This window comes from Saimiri boliviensis, chromosome 5 (assembly GCF_048565385.1).
Source record: "Saimiri boliviensis isolate mSaiBol1 chromosome 5, mSaiBol1.pri, whole genome shotgun sequence".
NCBI lineage: Eukaryota > Metazoa > Chordata > Mammalia > Primates > Cebidae > Saimiri > Saimiri boliviensis.
In genome coordinates this window covers 61846959-61868413 of record NC_133453.1, presented here as the reverse complement: position 1 = coordinate 61868413, position 21455 = coordinate 61846959, and the positions used below count along the sequence as shown (strand labels likewise).

Genomic DNA, 21455 nt, shown 5'->3' with positions numbered 1-21455 from the left:
GAGTTCAAGACTAGCCTGGCCAAAGTGGTGAAACCCCATCTCTACTAAAAGTACAAAAATTAACCAGACGTGGTGGCAGGTGCCTGTGATCTCAGCTACTTGGGAGGCTGAGGCAGAAGAATTGCTTGAACCCAGTCAGCAGAGGTTGCAGTGAGCTGAGATTGCGCCACTGCACTCCAGCCTGGGTGACAGAGTGAGACTCCATCTCAAAAATACAAAACAAACAAACAAACAAACAAACAAAAAACCCCACGCTTCTGGAAGGCATTCTAACAGATTTTTGAACTTCATATTCGGTCAAAGAGCCTTCTTTCATGTACAGAAATCCAGCCTTGAACATGTGAACAGAACCTGAGAGTAATCCTTAAGATTTCCCATGGTGGTAAAACTAGAATCTCAACAGAGCTGGACAATAGTTTGCATCTGGGCTCTGCCTCTTACTAGCTGTATAAACTTGGGCAAGTTTACTAAACCTATTCAAGTCTAGCTTTCTCACATGAAAAAATGTAGGAAGTAATGATGTCTATCTCATAGAACCTTGTGAGGATTAAATGAAATAACTAAATCTTACCATAGTGCCTAGTGCATAACATATTCTCAATAAATATTAGCTATTACTATTAATTTTGGAGGAGGCAGGTTGGTTGATATAGTGGATATGAGCTCTTCACCTGTGTGTTAATTGAAAAATGAATTTTTTGCAGCTGATCCTTTGAGGACTATAAAATGTATGGATGAACTCTTAACACCAGAAGCCTTATGTTATAATGTTGAATTTAGTTCACTTTTTGGAAAAATTTATAATAAATCTTACCATGTGAAACAATCATGGAGTAGGCTGCCTAAGAAATTATAGAAATATAACATTGGGAAAGTAGTTGATCTCTGCATTGTAACCATCAATACTTCCTTTCTACTTAGGTTTCTTGTTTGTTTGTTTTTATAATTGAAGAATTGGGGTCAGAACTTCAGAATGATAAAATCATAGCGTTAAAAGGTGAGATGGTAGATACAAGGTCAAGAAAAGCTGTTGATTGCCCCTTTCAAGCCAGGCAGGCCTGATTTAAACATGGTTGGCTTTTGGCAAAGCTGAGCTAGTCAGTTCCTCATGAGTTCTCTTGTAGCTTTTCTTTACCGTTCTGGGTCAACGAGCCTATCTTGGGTCCCATTATTGCTCGTATCAAGTGGTCAATTTATTTCTGTTAGTGTTAACTACTAATTAACTTGTTCAATGCTGATGGGTCCTCAGAGATGTCTGGAGACTCTTAGAATTGGAAAGCCAGAAGTCTTGAGGAGTGTACAACTATAAAAGAATTACAGGTTGTGAAGTTGTTAGTTTGAGGCATATATCTTTTGTCCACTATTCCTAGGTCTAGGGCCTATCTTATTCCTATAGACTTATTATGTATTCTTAGATGAATAATTATGCAGAAAAACTTTCTGTGATTTTTTTTTTACTTGGACACAAAAGGACTCAGATCCTATGACACGATCATTGGCGATATTCTTTGTTGCAGTTGATGGCAAGACCCAGAAACAAACTTGACCGCAGATAATTTCTTTCTTCAAGTTATCACCCAAGGCTGGGCATGGTGGCTCATGCCTACAATCACAACACTTTGGGAAGTTAAGATGGGTGGATCACTTGAGGTTAGGAGTTCAAGACCAGCCTGCCTCACACAGTGCAATCCTGTCTCTACTAAAAATACAAAAAATTAGCCATGTGTGGTGGCACATGCCTGTATTCCCACTTACTCGGGAGGCTGAGGCAGAAGCATAGCTTGAACCCAGGAGGTGGAGGTTGCAGTGAGCCAAGATCATGCCACTGCACTACAGCATGAGTGACAGAGCCAGAGTCTGGTTTTTTTTTTGTTTTTTGTTTTTTGTTTTTTAAAAAAAAGGCTATCACCCAGTGATAGTATCAAGGAATGGCTTTTCTCCAGCTATCCTAAAGATAAATAAAATGACATGCTGTTATACAAACAGAGCTTTGTTACACGTCACCTCATCTATACTTTCAGTCAGGTGGCATAGTGTGACCAGTGGCTGCCCCTCTGGTAACATCATGGGGCAGCCACTGGTCACACTACAAGCAGATCAGACATGAGTTTCATTCAATACCAAGAATAACTTGCTATAAAACTATTAAAATTTTTTGGCAGAATTATTTTGTAAGGTTTCTCCTCTGTGTTTTCATAATTAACATGGAATTTTAGAGCTGGGAGAGTCTTAGAAGTCATTTTCCTAATCCTCCTGTGTCATATATGGAGATTCTGAGGGCCAGAGAGCCCAGGTCGTCTGCTTGCATTCCCATAGGTGATGAGTGCAGGGCAGCCCGCATCTATGTCCCCTCTTGCTCCCAGGCCTTCCACAGCTCACTGTCTTCAAACTGAAGGTGGCTAAGATAATAAGACCCTTGAATAATCTGGCTCTACCTTCCTATCCTCTGCTTACCCAGGATGAACTCCTTTTGCTCATGAACATTTTACATGAGAAATGGTTGCAGACAGAAGTAGACAGAACAGTGAGGAAGCAGTTTCAATAATCTGGGTAAAAGATAATGGTTACTTGAATCAGAGTTGTGGTAGCAGAGTTGGAGAAAAATGAACAGATTTGAGATTGTTTCGTGGAGTAAATCAGAAGAACCTTCTGATGAATCTAATAAGGTAGATGAATGAAAGGAAGGAATTAAAGGTAACACCTAGGGTTCTAGCTTGGGCAACTGAGGATAAAGAAGATCTCTCTTGCAGAGGCAAGAGAGTACCGGGATGGGGGTGTGGCATGAAAGAAAGAGTTCTCTCAATGTTCCAGGTAAAACCACCTGTTTGAGAGGTGGTATGGCATATGTGAGAGGAGGAACAATATTTCCCCCTTTTCTGTTTTCCAAGAGGAGAGGCTTTCCTTAACCCCTTCAGCCTTTGGACCCATTCCTTACTCCTCCCCAGAAAGATAGGGTGAGTTATTTGATTAGAGAATTAGGGAGACTAACAGGGCATGCACAACCTAGCTCCTTCTTCCCTTTAATCTTTGGGAATCAGGCCATCCCCAAAGAGCATGGCTTCAGTTCCTTCATGTTATAATTTCCAAAGGGACAGGCCCCATGCATGGCGAGCAGTGTGGGCACCCAGCATTGTCTGTGCTTGGGAGGTAGGTTTATCTAATTCTGGAGCTGAGAATTATACAAGCTTATAAATATAAGCCCATACCTAATATCTGTTTCATATTCCATAAATGTGATATTTTGATGTCCCATATGCATTTCTTTTTGTCTTTTTTCTTCATCTCAATTGGTTCAGGGTAGGGAAGAGAGAAGGTATGCATTGGGTTCTCTCAAAACTCAAGAGTGGGAGGAACAGTGGGAGAGGAACTCAAAGTCCTTCCCCTAACACTGTGGCCTTGTGGCTCAGGCAGAGGACCTAACTTCTCAGTGCTTGTTTCCTAATCTATGAAAGGGAAAGGACAGCACCTACTCTACCTTTCTCAAAAGATTATTATGAAGATCGTAATAACCAATATTTGAATATTTAAATATTTAACATTTGAATATTTGAATAACCAATATTTGAATGTAATCTTAACATCCAATATTTGACTATGACTTTGATACTGGCACTTAAAGTGCCAGTGGCATATGTAAGAGTTGTGGTAGTAGAGATGGAGAAAAGTAAACAGATTTGAGATTGTTTTACAAGTAGATCAAAAGGCCCTTCTGATGGACCTAATATGGAAGGTGAATAAAAAAAGGAATCAAAGATAAGACCTAGCTTTTTGGCCTTAAAGTACCAGGCTCAAAGTCATATTCAAATACTGAAAACATTACTTTTAGTTCCAAATGCACTGAATAAGGAATTTATAGATGGAATATCTACAAGGAGAAAATTGATAATGGGCCAACTAGTATTTCTATTGTAATAATTATTATTATCATGATTATTTTACTGTACACATCTCCTTAGGCAATAGTGGTTATCAAAGGTGGCAGCCCTGCAGGAAAAGATATAAAGAGAAAGTCGTCTGATGCTCCTTTGTTCATGGTTTTCTATTTCAAATACTGAAAAATTGGCCTTATTATTTAGCTTTGTACATTTACAGAAAATTTGAGAATAAGAAATGCATTCATAATAAATTGGTTCCTTTATCTAGGAAAGAAAAAAAAGTATCTTTAACAAAGCTGGGGTGATTTTTTTTAAATATACTTCCACATACAGGCCCAGGGATTGTATTCTGCTAAAAATAATGAAGAAAAATGCAGATATGAAGGTTCTGTGTAGTTTTTAGTCAAGAAAAAAAGTCAGCTCTCAGAAACAGCTACATTGTTGTGGTTGACTTTCCCTTTGATGACTTTTCACAGAAGGGCACCAGCAAGTCCTGTGGCTGAATTTTACAAATGACTAAGCAAGTTTTGGAGCGTTAAGATATTGAGGGAAAAGAAATATAATAACAAAGGTGATTATCCCACATGCTTCCTGGCGGATTCAGGAAGATGGAAAATATTTCTTTTCTGTATACAAAAGAAAGAGTCCTACAGGGAACATTCACCATCAGGAACTCTAGGTTAACAGAGACAGACCTCAAACAATCAATGAGTCTGAGAATTGTTGGCATGGTACCTCCGTTGTTGCTGTTGCTAAGAGTTCCTGGTAGATACCTGGCTAAGAAATACATGAAAGAGAGAATATTTATCATTGTTCTCACTTTAATAAAAGCCTGGATGTTGTATACCAAGTGTTTAAATACAAAATTTCCCTGTCACTTGTTCTACTTAGAGTGGAAGGGCAAGGTCCTTTTTACATTGCAAGACATCGCAATATAGAAAACAAATTACAACCAAGGGCCATGTGGGGTAACAGTTTAAAATGTAATTGAACTCGGTATATTTAAAAGAAAAACAAATATTTCATGTATATGACTTTAAAATGTTTTTTTTAAAAAGGATACAATCGCAGGGCACATGGAAGTAAAAAAGAAACAATTGTTTTATGAAGGAGGCCTATGAGATTTAAAAATTTGATTGTAAAATTAAAAACTGGGAACAAATACTTATTTTATATCAGTTTGACATTAAGGTCATAGTAGGCAAGAAGGGAATTAAGAAAAGAGAAAAGAGAATGAAGAGGAAGAGGCAAGATGAAGGAAAGGAGGAGGGAGAAGGGGAAAAATGGGACGGGCCAGGTGAAAACATTACACAAAAGGAATGGCAGGTGTGGGATGTCCAAAAAGAAGAAATGAAGAGGACAAGAAAAATAAATGGAAAGAGGAGGCAAAACACAGAAAGACAAAGAGAAAAGAGGAGATGTTGAGGTAGCCAGCAGTTCAGGGGACTCCAAAGCATGTTACAAATGCATTTAACTATTCCTTTGAGCTTTGGAGCATTAACTGTTGTGATCACTGTGTTTGGAAATGTCATTATCTGTTTAACAAAACCGGTCTTAGGTGACTTTAGCAGAATTGTAGGGGTTAAATATTTTCTAGGATAATGGTAGATAATCCAAATAAAAATATCTTGAGTCCTAAAACAAATCTGAAAACCTTGGAGGATGCTTCCTGGAAACAAGAACGTAACTACAGACTAGAAAAACATAAATATTCTGTGCTCTTGGTTCTTCAGGGGAAGGCAGAAGTGGTGGTGGTGGCAGAGCATTTACTTTCATCAAAGGCTGAGTTCTGGCTCTTTATATACATTAATGTGCTTCAAGTTACTACCCTTACATCAGAGAGCTCCCAGTCTGACCTTTTATACTCTCCATAGCAAATCATTCTGCTTTGCCTAAAAGATATCACCACGGTCATTTAAATAAACATATGAAATGCAGAATACATTTTCTTTGCTCCAACATTGCCATTATTAACTCCATCATCACCACTGGAGTCATGGTTGATATCTTTCTTGCTCCATCCTCCCAACCTTGTTCATTCCTCTTCTCTGCTGGTAACAGATGAATTGCTTGGTCTCCTGAACTCTCATCTCTCCAACAGTCACAGTCTGGACCATGATAGCCCTGCACCTGACCACTTGACCAAGGAACCTGTCCTACCCTTATGTATGAGAAAATGCAAGGACCCTTAGCCTACCAGTGCCCTCGCTCAGCATTAGCTAAACCCCCTGGTCCTAATCTGACTTTGTAACCCAGTACTGGTATTTAGGCCACTTTCCCTTGTGACTGAATTTTTCATTATATTCCTGATATGGTTTGGCTGCGTTTCCGCCCAAATCTCATTTTCAATTGTAACTCCCACAATTCCTATGTGTTGTGGAAGGAATCTGGTGATTGAATTATGGGGGCGGATCTTTCCTGTGCTGTTCTTGTGATAGTAAATGAGTCTTGCAAGATCTGATGGTTTTAAAAATGGGAGTTTCCCTGCACAAGCTCTCTCTTTGCCTGCCACCCTCCATGTAAGATGTGACTTGCTCCTTTTTGCCATCTGCATGATTGTGAGGCCTCCTCAGTCACATGGAACTGTGAGTCCATTAAACCTCTATTTCTTCCCAGTCTTTATCAGCAACATGAGAACAGACTAATACAATTCCTTTTCCTCTCATATAACATATAACATTTTTATTGAGTATCTACCCCTTAAGACCTACTATGTGCTAGGTACTGTGCCAAACACAGGGAGTGCTACAAAGCCAAGAAAATCATAGCATCTGCCATCAAGGTGCTCACAGTCTAATGGAGAGAAAGACAGATGAGCCAAAATTAAAGCAACCAAAAGTGGGATAAATAGCAAGAGCCATACCAACAAATTACTATGGAAGTTAGTGGAAAAAAAGGATAAACTTCCATGGAGATTGTGCCATCCTCATTGTTAACCTTGACAAAGTCATAGTCCAGGCCTCATTCCAGGCTGGCTCCATAAGCCTCCATCTAGTGCAGTCAGTCACCCACGGCCCTATGCCAAGAAGAGACCCCACAACCACCCTTGAAGTTTAGTGCATTACAGTCTTTATCTTGAAATTCTTAATAATTTTATTTTGGAATTTGTATTTTGTATATAAGGTCTGATGGAGCATGCCTCAGGGGTTCACATACAGTCCAGGCTCCACATGGGTTCTCAGCCTCTGCCTTCTGCCCTAGCTCCATGACCCCTGCCTTGTTCTACTCAGGGCTGCAACAGGGTCAGTGAACAGAGGGACCTGTGTTCTACTGTTGTTCTCCATCTCTAGCAGGGCCCAGGGTACAGGTATGGGGAGAGTCAGTGTCTCAGAGTGGGGAAGGCCCTGGCCATCGTGGAATGTCCCCACCCCAGGCTGGAAGCACCATGGCATGTTCAGTAAGTGACTCTGGGGGCCTCCTGCCCACCCCTGATCAGGTAGCAAGCTCATTCAGGCACAGAGACTATCATCTTTTGGGGCTTGCTCATCTGTAGGGGCTGGCCTGGGGGAAGGGGAGATTGACTTCCCTGTCCCCGGAAAGACCTCTGTTTTCATTTTTTATTGAGTCCTATAAATTATGTAGCTGGGTCTGGTCCCAATTCTTAACCTTGTAATCCTTAGAGCTTAGAGGCAACAATCTCATTAGCAAATTTCCTACCTCCAGTGGCCTATTCCCCCGAGTCCTAGTCTCCAATCCATTCTGAACAGCAAAAAATGTAACGGGAAGAATCATCTCCCTGTGCTATTCTGATCCCTTTACCCAAACCTAAGTGGGTTTCCCTCTCAGATTTTGTATGGGTAGTTAATCATGCACACAGGCACAGGACTGTGAAAATCATGAGGACCTGCTGGAGAGGATGCTCACCACTTGAAGGCCCTGAACCTTGATAGCATGCAGTGACAGGATGAGACCGGGGCTGGGACCCACTCTGGGTCAGGGTGAAGCTACATTTGCCAGACTCCCTGCAGTTGGCTATGGTCACATCCCTGAGTTCTAGAGTCTAGAAAGACAATGAAATATGAGGAGGAAATGTGTGTCGCTTCCTGACAGGACAGGAAAATCTCTCATTTCATTTGCCATTTCTCCCTGTCTCCTTCCTCATCTGCTCATTGGCTGTTAACGCCAAGAGCGCCCTTCAAAGCCCATGCTTAGTGTGTGGAGGCTCAGGAAGGAAAGAATCCTCTCTTGGAGGAGAGCCACTCATCAATCAGGAAGACCTGTGCTGAGCCTCAGAGGAGTGAGAAATGAGCTTCCATTGTGTCACTCCTGTGTGCTACACAGTAGTAGCCCCACTCTGAGACACTGACTCTCCCCATACCCCATACCTGTACCCTGGGCCCTGCTTGAGATGGAGGGCAACATTAATAATAATAATAATTTATTATTGTTATAACTTATTAAACTTATTAATTATATTATATTATTAATAAAATATTTTATTACTATATTATATAAAATTATAATTTATTAATAATAAAAATGATAATAATTTATTATTAGTGAGCTTTGGAAGGGTATCTGAGAAAGCAAATATGGTTTAAGTATTAATTAGTAAATACATGGAAAAAAACAAAACAAAAAGAGGAGAGAAAAATTACTCATAAGCCCACTACTCAGAGATTACCTCTATCAATGTTTTGGCATATTGACCTCCACCCTTTCACCATGCAGTATTCTAATTACTTTTTACTGAGCCCAAAGTGACAGTGTTAAGCACTTTTCAGGCTAAATCCTGACAACCTCTTAAGACAGTAGGTATTGTTATCCTCATTTTAGGATTGCAGAAACCAGCAACTAGAGAGGTAAAATATGACACAGCTCTCTGATATGATGAAACTGGGAATCGAATTCAGTCTGATTCTGAAAATGAGGCACTCTACCATTTGCCTTATGCTTCTGTTTTTAAGAAAACTGAGACTGTTGAATACACTTTGTTCACTTAAGTATTCTGTGACCAATTTCCTCTGATTAAATATTCCCTTTTATAACATACCATAATTTATTCATCCAACCCTCTAGTTGAATGACTGGATTGATAATTTAGTATTATTATTATTATAAATAATACTACAACAAGTACTCATATAGACAAATCTTTGCATACACCCATAAAATTTTTTTAGGATAACTGGAATTGTTACAGGAGCTATTGTAAATATTCTTTTCATTTGAGACAGAGTCTCACTCTGTTACCCAAGCTGGAGTGCAGTGGTGTGATCTTGGCTCACTGTAACCTCTGCTCCCAGGTTTGAGGGATTCTCCTGCCTCAGCCTCCCGAGAAGCTGGTACTATATGTGTGTGCCACCACACTTGAGTACATTTTTGCATTTTTACTAGAGGCGAAGTTTCACTATGTTGGCCAGGCTGGAGAAGTGACTATTCTTAAGGTGGTATATGGTTCTTGCCAAATTGTTCTATGTCTGGTTGGGAGCGGGCAGTGATTTTGTCTCCAGAGGATATTTGACAATGTCTGGGGACTTTTAATTGTCCAGACTAGGCAAGTAGCTAGTGGAGAAAGGTCAGGAATGCTACTAAACAACCATCCTACAATGCACAGGTCAGCCTCCCTACAATAAAGAATTATCTGTCCAAAACGCCAATAACACCCCTGTTGAGAAATCTAACCCACATAATGGTTTCATCAGTGTGTGTCAGTCTTGAGACAAAATAAAGGCTCTTCCACTTACTCAAACATGATCTACCAAGCGTCTGCTCTATGCCAGATCCTGTGGTAGGTGCTAAGTTAGAATGCAAGCACGGGGATCAGATCAAAAGGGAAGAGTAAAGAGAGGAGGTGGCTAAGAAGCAAAGTTTAACTTCACTCAGTAGTGAGAAAGTATATCTATTCCATGTTATAGCTTCATATCTTTCCATATAATTCTGCATTAAATTATTTCCAGGCAATTCTTCATTAAATATATAAACTCACAAGGTAGTTACAAGAAATGATTAATATTGCTATATGACTACCTACAGGAATGGTTGATCCTGATTCTTCTGAGGCTATTTCTGAAGAACAAAATTAGTTTTTTCTTCAACAGAAACCCAAAGTCTTAAGTATGAAACGTTCTTATAATGACAGAAGTTTTTCTTTCCCCAGTTGACCTTTTTGTTCTTTAACATAGCAGATAATCTCAATTTGGTTAAGTCAGAGGTAGAAAAATATTTTCCTGCCGTTTATATATTAAAGCTCCTTTCTGTCTATTCACAGCAGGCATGAGTAAAAGAAAGGACCAAATCAGAGGCTGTTCCTCTTGTTCATTCATTTTTAAAAACGAATGCAAAGGAGAGAGGGGAGAGATGCCTCAACTCCCAGCTGATCCTCTCCCTGCTTGGTTAATTCATGGCACATTTGCTGCCACTGGTTCTTCTCCTCTTTGCTTCTCTGCATGATAATCTCAGGGTTATGATGAAAAAGGAGTTGCTATGGCTATGGCTGTCTTGGACTTTCAAAGCCAGTGCCCAAATGAGGAAGTTAGAGAAGGATCTGACTCCAGTCTCACATACCTGAAGACAGAAAAAAAAAAAAAGAAGCCACCTTAGCAGTTGCACAGAGTAACAGATTATGCACCCTCTCACTTAGTCGTTCTCTGGAAGCAAAAGGAAGAAGAGGCTAACAGGAAATGTGAGTATCCATAAGGGTGGCCATTAGGGAGAGGGGATCAGAGCTTTACTTTTCCAGAAGACTTTATTCAGAAAAGAACAAAAATCCAGAGTGGTTTCTTTAGCAACCCTGGGATAATCTTTCCCACAATGTCCCAAGCCTTCTGTTCTTAATGTCATTACAGCTGTTATTAAAACTTTAAATATGTAATCATGCACATTAAGTTGCTAAATACCCATAAAAACTGTTAGCTCATTAAACTGTACACAACCATTTAAATGAAAAAGGAGTACCATCTAATTTTTTAATTGAAAAAAGCAAAGGTTAAAACATTCTGGTAATCTGATAAAGTAGTACATACAACATAAATGCAAAAAAGATAATGCTAGTATTAAAAGTACCATCATTTCCAAACACTAAAACATAAAGAAAGCCTATCTTTGATGCTTACATCAAAGGAAGAATCAACACATCTAAAATGAAATGGTGTCATAGATAAACTTAGCCTAATAAATTATTAGACCTTGATTACAAGCACGAAAAGATTTAGTGTTCATTTATTCTTTAATGGCAGTTGCTAGAATTGATTTAGTTTACAAGTGCTTCATCCAAATACTGCCATTTAAAAAAAAAATTCTTGGTATTTTGACAATAAAACTACAAATCATCAACTTGGAAACTTCATATGGGAATTTATTCCACAGAGATCCCATGTATACTTTTGAAATTGCACCTTGTACTAGAAAAATAGGCATGTTGATCAATTATAACAAGAAATTTAACATAACTGTGCTTGTCAAAGGCAGAATATTTATTATGGCCTCTAAATCCTGACAGCATAATGTTCATTTAAAGCATTTGATCACTTTACATTTTAGACTAATCATTTCTTGTGTTTAAGGCATTGTGTATGTGTGGTACTATGTTAAAATGGACCTGGGATTTGTTTTAATCGGGTATGGTAAAACAAACACAGAAATGACTGTCATGAAGAAAGTTCATACTCACAGACCCTAGAAACAGGAGGTATAGCACACTGTGCAGGGCCACACAGGGAAGGGCCAACGTTCCATCGGGAGGTAGAAGTGGAAGCAGAGCATGGGGAACCTTTACTGGGGTCTTCAGGGAAGGATAGGTGAGACAGGGTAGGTAGCTGAGTAAGTTTAGGATTGCTTGTTTGAATAATTTTGGCAAACTGTGGGCTACAGGAGTGGTCTCTACATGTTGAGTACCTGGCCCTGGATGATTTATGGCAAGGAGAATATTGTCTGGATATATGAGAGTTTGATAAAGTAGAAAGTTAGGGGAGTGGGCAATGTATTGGCTGATTTATATATCAAAGGCACCTTCAAAAGGGTGTTCTTCACTCTCTAGAAATTAGCTAGTCCTGGAAGGGACAATCTCCCGGGTCAGAGGCCTCAAATGCCAGAACATCAAGAATACAGAAAATTTTGAAATATAGTCGATAGAGGTACTACCACATTTTAGATCAAAAGTCTCCTATTATGTTCAAAGTTTTTTCCAGAGACAACACTCTGAATAAAGTCTGCTGGACCGTGTATTTAAAAATATGAATACAGCCTTACATTTCTGACTTTATCTGTTTGAAAATGCTTTTCCATTATCTCATTGCAATCTAATGATTAGATTTGATGATCAGAGGCTTACCAAATTCTATCAGGTAGACATGTCTAGACATATTGTGTCTATATTACAACTAAAAAACTAAGGCAGAACTAGAAATAGAACCACCGTTCCTGACTGTAAATCTAAGGCATGTTCTGTCACACTCTGAGCCTTTTACAGTTTAACAATATTATTAGTAGCCTAAGAATTCAATTCTCAAGCAAATGGACTTAATGAGGTTGTGGGGTTTCACAAACTAGATCACAGCCACCTCTTTACTCTAGGTGTGTTTGGCCAAGGTCACCTTTTATGGAGTGTCTTCGGAATACAGAATCTCAAGAATAAACAATAACTTGAAGAGAATAAGGGAGTCAGCTCCCTCACTTACCAACTGAGTTACTTTAAGCAAATTACGTAACATGTCCACGCTTCAGTTTCTCCTTTTGTAAAATGGGTGTGGTAACAGGGGACTGTTAAGAGGATTAAAAGAGACAATGCTTGCTTATGAGCCGCCTAGCTCAGAGTTAGTACTCCATAAATGAAGTTACTATTCATCCACAGTGAAGCTTCATGTACAAAGCAGCAAATGCAGTTTGTTATCCTTATGTACAAAGCAGCAAATGCAATTCTGTTATCATGTTAAAAAAAAAAAAATTAGACACACTGTTGGGCTCAGTGGCACACATTTATAGTCCCAGCTACTCATGTGGCTGAGGTGGGAGGATCACCTGAGCCCAGGAGTTTGAGTTCAGCCTGGGCAACATTGTAAGATCCTGTCTCTTAAAAAAAAAAAAAAAAAAAAAAAAAATTGACACTGTAGATTTCCCCCTTTTTTTCTTCAGGTAAAAACAATTTTTGTTCTGAATTTGCAACAACCTAAAGCTATATTTTATGAAAGGAAACATAATTTATCATTAATATGTGAAACCACTTTTCCCTTTTTTACTATTTAATCCAAATAAATGAATAAATAAATTTAGCCTCAATGCCTATAAATGACCAGGAACTGAAATTTCTAAAATATTAGCAACTTAACCCACTCTTCTATGATTAAACTGCCTTTTTTGATTCAAATTTCACTTTCCAAAAGAATGTGGTTATATTGCAAAAACTACCCTTAAAATAAGCAGCAAGCAATGTACCTCAATGATCTTGTTGACTTTCCTAAAAAACAACTCAAAGCTGTTTCAGAGGAAAGTTTCTATGACTCTTCAACACTATATTCAACATGAAACCCTAACTTCCATATTAAGCCGGGCTTGTCAATAAACAGGTGACCCAAACCTCAGGAACCAAAATAAATTGGTCATATTAGTAAACATTTAGCTTACGAGTTGGGGAAAAATGTAGTTAACCTTAAATTACCTCTCCATGATTCTGTAGGAACTGTGCCTTTCTGTAATCTATCCTCATGTACAAAGCAGCAAATGCAATTTGTCCTTGTGTTTATCATGATCATGTGTCTGTCAGGAAGAGAAGCTGCAATAGCAGTGTTTCCTACTTCAAACACAAAATCAATTCTGGTTCTGGACTAGTGAACCTGTTTGTAGGCTTGAGGGAATTTTTTTTAACACCATATGCAAAGCTGGAATAAGATTTCATGAAACTCCTTTATAATACCAGTGCTGGAATGAGATCAACATCTGCCTTTTTAGACAAATCTCAGCAACTCAGTCACAAGAGTGTAGACCATATCTGTCAGCAGTGGCTCATCAGGGAATGAAGCACTCTCATGGCTGAATTTTCTAGATACCTAAAATTAATTCCATCTGAGGCAAACACTTTCAATGTGATTATTTCAATGGAGATTATTCTAAAATGAAAACTGAAATTCAATGAAGTATTAAATATTATTCATATTATTAGGAATATATATAATAAATATATATCAGCATATTACAATGCATTCTTAAATACACTTGGTATATAAGTTTTTTTGTGTTGTTTTCCAACTGCTCTCTTCAAGGGTAAGGCACTCAGCTCTCCCTTCTCATATCATGAGAAGGCAAGCAGGTTTTAAATGAGCAAAGATGGAGAAGTAGTAGTCCTGGCAGAAAGGATGCAAAATACAGGAATAGAAAAGCAGTATCTGGGCATTTGCAAACAGCGTGTGATTCAATTAGGATGGTGCTGAGGCCTGATGAAGGGCTGCAGTAGATAAGGCTGGCTGGATCTCCACCCTAGACACCATATGACAAAACCAGGGCCCATTTTGTGAGCATGTGACGAATGCAGTGGCATGAAAGACTCCTGCTTGAGGTTTAATGCTATGTGCTGTGAGATTCTTAATACATTTTATCATTGAATTTGTGCTTTGTAAGTGAAGTCTAATGGAACAATGTAGTATGACCCCCAGAGTCCAAAACCTTGGACATGCAGTCTCCCCTCCCACTGCCTGCGCAAGACTGGTTCTTGGCCACCTGATCCCTGCTCCCTGGTGTCCCAGCCCCATCCATCCTCCCCAGTCTCACTCCTGCCCTAAGACCAGACGTAGCAACCAGGTCACATGGGTTGAGGGAGAGGCCCACACCCCATGTCTGCCATTGCACTCTGCTCTTAGGTGGGGTCTAGGAGAGGGTCTGGAAAGGGGCAGGTTCATGTCCCATGCCATCTCAGGGAAGAGCAAGGCTGTGGTTCTCCTCACCCAGAGCTGGCAGCAGCATGGCACATCCGACAGCCAACTCAGCGGAGGTCCCTTGCCCCCCCTCAATCCAGATACTAAGAACACCCCACCCTAGGAGTTGCAATCCCTTAGGACTCTCAGAGTGGAGGTTACTGTGAATTGGGGGACAGACTCTTGGGAAGGGATAACTGACTTATTTAACACCAGCCAGAGTCCTGCTTTATCATCTTGCCCTAGGCTCCATAATTTATGTAGCTGGCCCTACATAAAATCTTTCCCCTTAAGCCAGCTTCTCTTCCCTTCTGGATAAAGGCATCACACTTCCTCATGTCTCCTGTGTTTATAATCTGAGTCATCATTGCCCTCCCTTCTTCCTTGCCCAAATCCACACCCACAGGCCACCTCCCATCTGTCTCCTTCTGCACATTCCCACTGTTCCTGCTTGAGTTTAATTGTTCCTCATGGCTCCACCAGACCATCGCAGTAGGCTCCTAATTATTTCCACAACTTTGAGCCTTTCCTTGCTCAATCCATTCAGCTGCTGCCACCATGCAAGCACCACTTTGATCATGCTCAGATGTTTTTAGTGTCTCCCTATGGCCTACTATTGGTGAAGTTCAAACTCTTTAGCCAAGTGTTCAATGTCCTTTCTTCTTTTGTCCTCACCTTACTTTTGCAAATAATTATATGACATATTCAATATTTTGGCCATATTAAACCACTCACTCTCCCTTGTACATATTTTGTGCTTTGTCATCACTGTGTCTTTGCTGAAGCCATTCTGTTGGACTTGGATCACTTTTCCCTACCCCACAACCATCTCCAACTGGAAAGGCTAATCCTATTTATAGCTTGAATGGCATCTCCTCCATGAAGTCTTTCATCATGAGCCCAGTCACAAAGTGACTCCACACTCCTCCAAGACTAACATCATTTAGTTTGTATAGGTTGGTACTAGGTTTTGCGGACAATACATGGCCCTCTACTGTACACCCTTGGAGAGAAGAAGCATATTCTGCCACCTTTGAATATACCCAAAGGCCCTCTACCCAAAGCCTTGGGAATAATGGGCTGTCTCTGTGCATGTTTGCTGGAGCTAATGAATAAACAAAGCTGTTGTGTAAACAGATCAGGCCTTCTGAAAGGCAGGCACACCTGTAACCCTTCAGCGTCATCCCCTTTCCTCCTCTTAGTTCATCTAACAAAACATACTGCTGCTTTTCACACCCGAGCCCATCAAACACCTGTATTATCATTAACAACACTAACAAAAATTCACCTCACAATTTTTTTGAATGTTTAAAGTGCTATATTCTGAATGCTTAGAATAATCTCAAAGAGAACACCTGTTACTTGAATGCTCTTATTTTCAACCTCTTGAGGGCAATTTTTTCATTACTATATTAAAGTGGGCCGTTAAATAACTTACAACTATTTGAGGGAAAGGTAAACTGCAGTCAGTATGATCCAGACTGGATACTGAAAAGTGAATTTTTTTTTCACTTGCAATTTACTTTTTTCCTAATTTCAACTCTTGTCTTTTAGGACTAATTGAGAAAAGTAATGAAAAATAATAAAATAACCTGAGGGGTTTTGGGCTGTCAGAACTTCTATTCAGTTTCAGCATTTTATTAAATATTCTACCCTTAACCCCAGAATGCCATGCTTATTATCATAATTTTGTGTCTTCAATGCCTTTCCCTTGCCCATCTTAGGAACCCCCGAGAGGATCATCAATGTAATTATCAAATGATTGAATTTGGAAACTCTGTGTGATAAAAAAATCTTACCTCCTGAAAAAAAAAGTACACTATCTGAAGCCGAGCAAGAAACACCTTAAAAATATAGTAGTTAACAAAAAATCAGGAAGGATGGTTACATAGAAACTTCAAGGTGCTTGCATATATATGGTACGAATTAAAACATCCTGACAAGAGAATGTGCATTTTGGAAGGTTGTCAGTTTTCATTTAGAGAAATTTGAAACACCAGAAAATGGAAAGCATGGAGAAATGCTAGAACTGGGGAAGGAGGCAACATCCTTCCCTACGACAGCCTTATGAAAAGTTTATATTGCATGTGTTACTAAGAGGAACAAAATGTAGAACTTTTGATGGGCTAGGATATGGTTCCAACCACATTTAGGAACATCTTAAGTAGAGAATAGAAGGATAGGTATTTTTATGTTCCTTGAATGTAAAGCTTGTTCTAAAGTATTTAAGGTGGAACATGGAAAAGATGAGGCTGGTCAAAATGTGCCAACTTCAATCTCAGTTCCAGATAATGAGAAAAACAACTGAAAATAAGGTAAAGAGAAAGAAAAAGAACACCAACAAACTAGATATCATCATTATCTTCATAAACTGTTACCATTCCCTGGGCAATTGCAATGTCCCAGGAATTATTTCAGGGCCTTGGACACAATATCTCATTTTATTGAGATAAACAAAAATAATCTTTGCTAGATAGGTATTATTGTCTCCATTTTATGGATGAGGAAATTGAAGCTGTGGGAGATAGAGAAATTTTCATTGATGACTGTGGTGTACCAAAATAAAGAAAAAAAAAAGTAGCTTTATCAAAGAAGAGTAGCATAAGTAAAATGAAGAAAACCACACCAAGTTAAAAATACAGAGATACATAAAAGAAGCCAATGGAAAAAGAAAAGAGAAACTTTCAAACCAGATAGAAATGGAAGCAAGTGAACCAAGGGTAAATTCCCCACCCATATAGTGCATTCCCCTACCTGTCTTTTGCCAGTCCTCCCAACAACACAATCCCCTTTTATGGCCATCATTACTATTCTAGGGGGAAAATAAAAAAACTCCTCTTTCCCAACGTTGGCTTCCAAAAATATTAAAAGGCAATTTTGCTTTCCACTCTGCAGGGGAAGGGTAGAGTCCACAGGAAGCAGCAGCTGCCAAAAACCTGCTTTCCCCTGCCTGTGATGACACCTACAGCCACAATCCCAGATAGCAGCAAGACAAGTTAGCTGTTGAGGAGGCTGAGAATTATGCTCTTAAAGAAAGGACAGTATGAAATAAAAGTTAGGGCCTGAAAAAGGACAGTAAGAAATAAAAGCTATAGAAATGGAAGAAAATCGATTGCGGATGAATTTTTTAAATAAGGGCAATAAAGAGAAAAGGCTGCAACCCCAGGCTAGAGTAAGTATTACTGAACTAGGAAGGGATTTTTATTTTTTAGCCCAAACATACAATGAGGATGTGGGGAAAAATAGGAAACAAAAAAAAATTGTCATTGTTTTATTTATCTAAAAATAATTTGTAACAAAATTTTTATAGAATCTTAAACAAATGAATTATTAAATGCTTATATTTCTTCCCATAGCTTTCTAGGATTGTAAAGAAACAAACACTTGTTGAAAAACATGCATTGGTTGCTTCACCTACAACTTTTAAAGTCTTCAAGAAAGATATGATGAATAATGCACTTAATCTATAATAAAAGGTTAACCAAAATGGCATTTTGACAAACATCCTTTAATATTAAAGTGTTAGGTTTACAGATATCTCATAAAAATATGAAACTTGGCTTTAGTACAAGCTAGTCAGTTTTCCGTGTAAAATTGTCAGCTTTCAGATGAAATAGATAAAATTTTACCTTTTGTGTCCTTCTCACTTTTTGCAACAGCAACTAAACTCTAGATAAACACGTATCTCCCTGAGACCACTGGAAGAAGCACTTACCAGATGACTACAAAACTTCCCTAACCAAGGATGAGAACTTTCAATTCTTATGAACCCTGGAGAAGTCTCATAAAAAATAACATCCAGTTTCATCATATCCATTGAATAAATGCTTAAGAAATTAAAACTGACTGTTTTTCAGATCCAGCATCTAATATCAAGTTCAACTCACTGTGAAAATGAAAGGCTCAGAAAACCCAGATGAGAGCATGTTGGGTTTCCTTTTCCACCTGAAACTAACTTGTTTACCCTGCTGTTGGCTTTGGAGTTGCTAAATTAATTATCAATATTTTTGTTTGTTTTGGAAACTAAAAACCCACTTGCTCAGTCCTATCAAAGCTGACTAAGGATAATGCTATATTCAAGCCTAAAGATAACTAGCCCCTCTATCTGTCCAGTCTTTCTAATCTCAACAAGAGAAACAGTTAAAATAGATGCTAAGAAGGCACAAATGGGGTCACAGACCCATTTTCCCCCTGACATTCCTCTTCTCTTTTCCTTACCTTACAACCTGTGCAAGTCTAATCCAGAGAAGGGAACAGGAAAGTAGTTAGGCACTTTGTTCCCTTTCCAATACTGAATTAGAGAATGAAAATGCATTATGGTCCCCAAAAGACATCAAAGACACCAAAATGCTCATCTTAACACTGGAATTCTGGAGCACACATCTTTTTCTAGCAACTCACAAACAGGTACTAAAACCACACATTGATATCTTAAAGAGAGGAGGAGGGAGCCATGGATGCCAGACCAGCCAAAGTATCAAAGTGCTAAGGACAAAGTGTCTTGACAGAGAAACACGTGGTGTTATTGGGTGATACAAGAATTTCCCACAAGCATTGGCTGTTAAGAAAAGACCAACACATCAAAGATGCTATAACAGTCCAAGTAGTCTAAACTCAAGAATTTAGATAGCAAAATTTGTATTGTAAAGAACCTAAATTAATGTGTTACTGGATGCCAAATGGTAACCAAGGCTTATCTCCCAAGCCAGTGGGGCTCTGGGAGAAGGGGACAATGCAGTCCTACCTGGTAGGCATCAGGAATGTTGACCGTTTCTCCATGCTCCCCGACATAGCCAATGATGCCTTTGCCCCAGGGAACCTGCACCTCATTTGAGTTCTCTGTGCTGCTGCAAGGCAGCAGAGGGGTTCCTGCATGCACATCAAAGAATTTGGAGACCAGACTCTTCTTGCCAGCAGCTGCCCCTTCCACCAGGAAAAGAGAGCAGCGGTCAGCGTCCACCATAAGGCAGACAAAGATGAGAATCTTGTAGCTCAGGCTGGTGAGGTCAAGGTCATTGGAGATATCTTTGACCAATTCCAGAAAGAACTGACGTTCGTTATGTTTTTTCAGGTGGCACTTGTAGTCGATGGCTGTAGGGGGATACTGAGGCAGATTCACTCTCGATTCCAGCAGCGCACTGAGAATATGGGCTGTGGTTGGGGGCAGGGAGCTGGCCTTCCGGAGAAGTGCCCTCCGTCGTACACTGCTCAGGGGTTCCTGAGCCCGGGAGGTCACCTGTTCATCGTAGGTCCTGTTCACGTGGATGGCCTTGGAGCGGGCAAAACTCTTCCTTAGCTCTTTCTGAGAAGCTCTCCGCTGCAGGTTCGCATCGCCCCTGCTGCCACTGGCCCAGCTGGGACTCAGGGGAACCCCACCACAGTCCCCACCACCAGGAAGGGGCTGGCTGTGGGCAGAGGCATTTGGTCCAGTGCCACCACCAACGCTGCTGCCACCTCTGCCAGTGCTGTGAGCCAAGCTGCTGGTACCAGCCAAAGAGGGCCTTGGACCTAAAGCCCCCTGACCCTGACTGTGCTTCTGCAGCCACTTTTCAACCATCTCTTGCTTCCCCTTCCGCATCAAGTAATCTTCAAACAACTCTGGGTGCCTGTCCAGGAAAGTTTCCACCTCACCAAAGTCCAGGAGGGAGGCTGCCATGGTCCCAGACAGCTTTCCTTGCCTGTCTACACGTGGGCCAAATGTTTACCTGCAGAGAGGCCTCTAGCTGTTCCTACACATGTTTACCCCCACCAGTAAGTACTCCCAGTTCGGTGCCACCTTCCCTGGAGATTATTCCCAGCAGTGGAATCACGGCCGGGAGGTGCCCTTCCTTCTCTGGCTCAGAGTGGCTGGCACCGACCCTACCCCCTGGTCCTGCTACTCCTGCTTCGCACAGGTGCTCGGCACTGAGCTGCTGCCGCTGCCCCGGCTCCTGCTCTGGAAACCGAAGCTATCGCTGCTCCTGTTCTGGCTGCCGCCGCTGCCGCTGGAACTGCTGCTGTAACAGGATAAGTGGACCACTGTGACAGGGAGGTAGGGCAGGACACGCCCCTGAGTGAGGCATGGAGCCTGGAGGGAAGACAGGGGAGGAGGGAGCAGCGGATGCCACACCAGCCAAAGTCCACGGCCCAGGCTGCCCAGCGGTTCCTGGAAGAGTCTCTGGACGGCTGGAATCTGTGCCTGGGTACACGACTCCTGATTGGAACAAGATTAGAAGAGGGAAGCGCACCTTGTTCCTTCCCGGCTTCTTGCTTCCTTACCTCCCCAACCCTCCCTACTCACCGCCGCTTAATCCTTTAGCGTTTCAAGGAGGCCCCAGCGGGAGCCCAGTGGGAGCCCGAGACAGTAGCGTTGATGTTTTGCAGGGATCCGAACTGAAGCGGATTCCGAGGAATCGAGGGTGTCGTTTACCCTCAGAGACAGGGAGGGTTGTTTTTCTGGGATATGACTGTGGATTGTTGGTTCCCAGGATTCTTGGGACTTGCTAACACTGCCCAGCGCCTTGTGGGTGTTCAGTAAATATTAATGGAATTGCATTTCCCCGAAAATAGCAAATAAAGTTTCCTATGAGAGCAATTCATGACTTTAACCAAATTCATGTACCTGGGGCAGGGGTAGATTACATAGAGGAAGGGTGTAAAACACAGTACAGTCATCCTTCCTTGTCCAGAAGCGTCTACCAGGTAGAGGAAGCACGTCCTGAAGAGTTCGGAGTATTTAATATAAAGCAGGGAGACC

General features: G+C 40.5%; 1 protein-coding gene across 1 annotated transcript in view; it reads right to left on the bottom strand.

Annotated features, from left to right (window-relative positions):
- PDE11A (phosphodiesterase 11A) overlaps positions 1-21133 on the bottom strand; it is a 392053-nt gene extending 370920 nt beyond the window's left edge. The window contains exon 1 of the mRNA XM_039469872.2: positions 19464-21133. Within this exon, the coding sequence (XP_039325806.1) occupies positions 19464-20375 (912 nt within the window). The 5' untranslated portion in view covers positions 20376-21133. The remainder of the gene's footprint in view (positions 1-19463) is intronic.
- Positions 21134-21455: the final 322 nt, after the last annotated feature.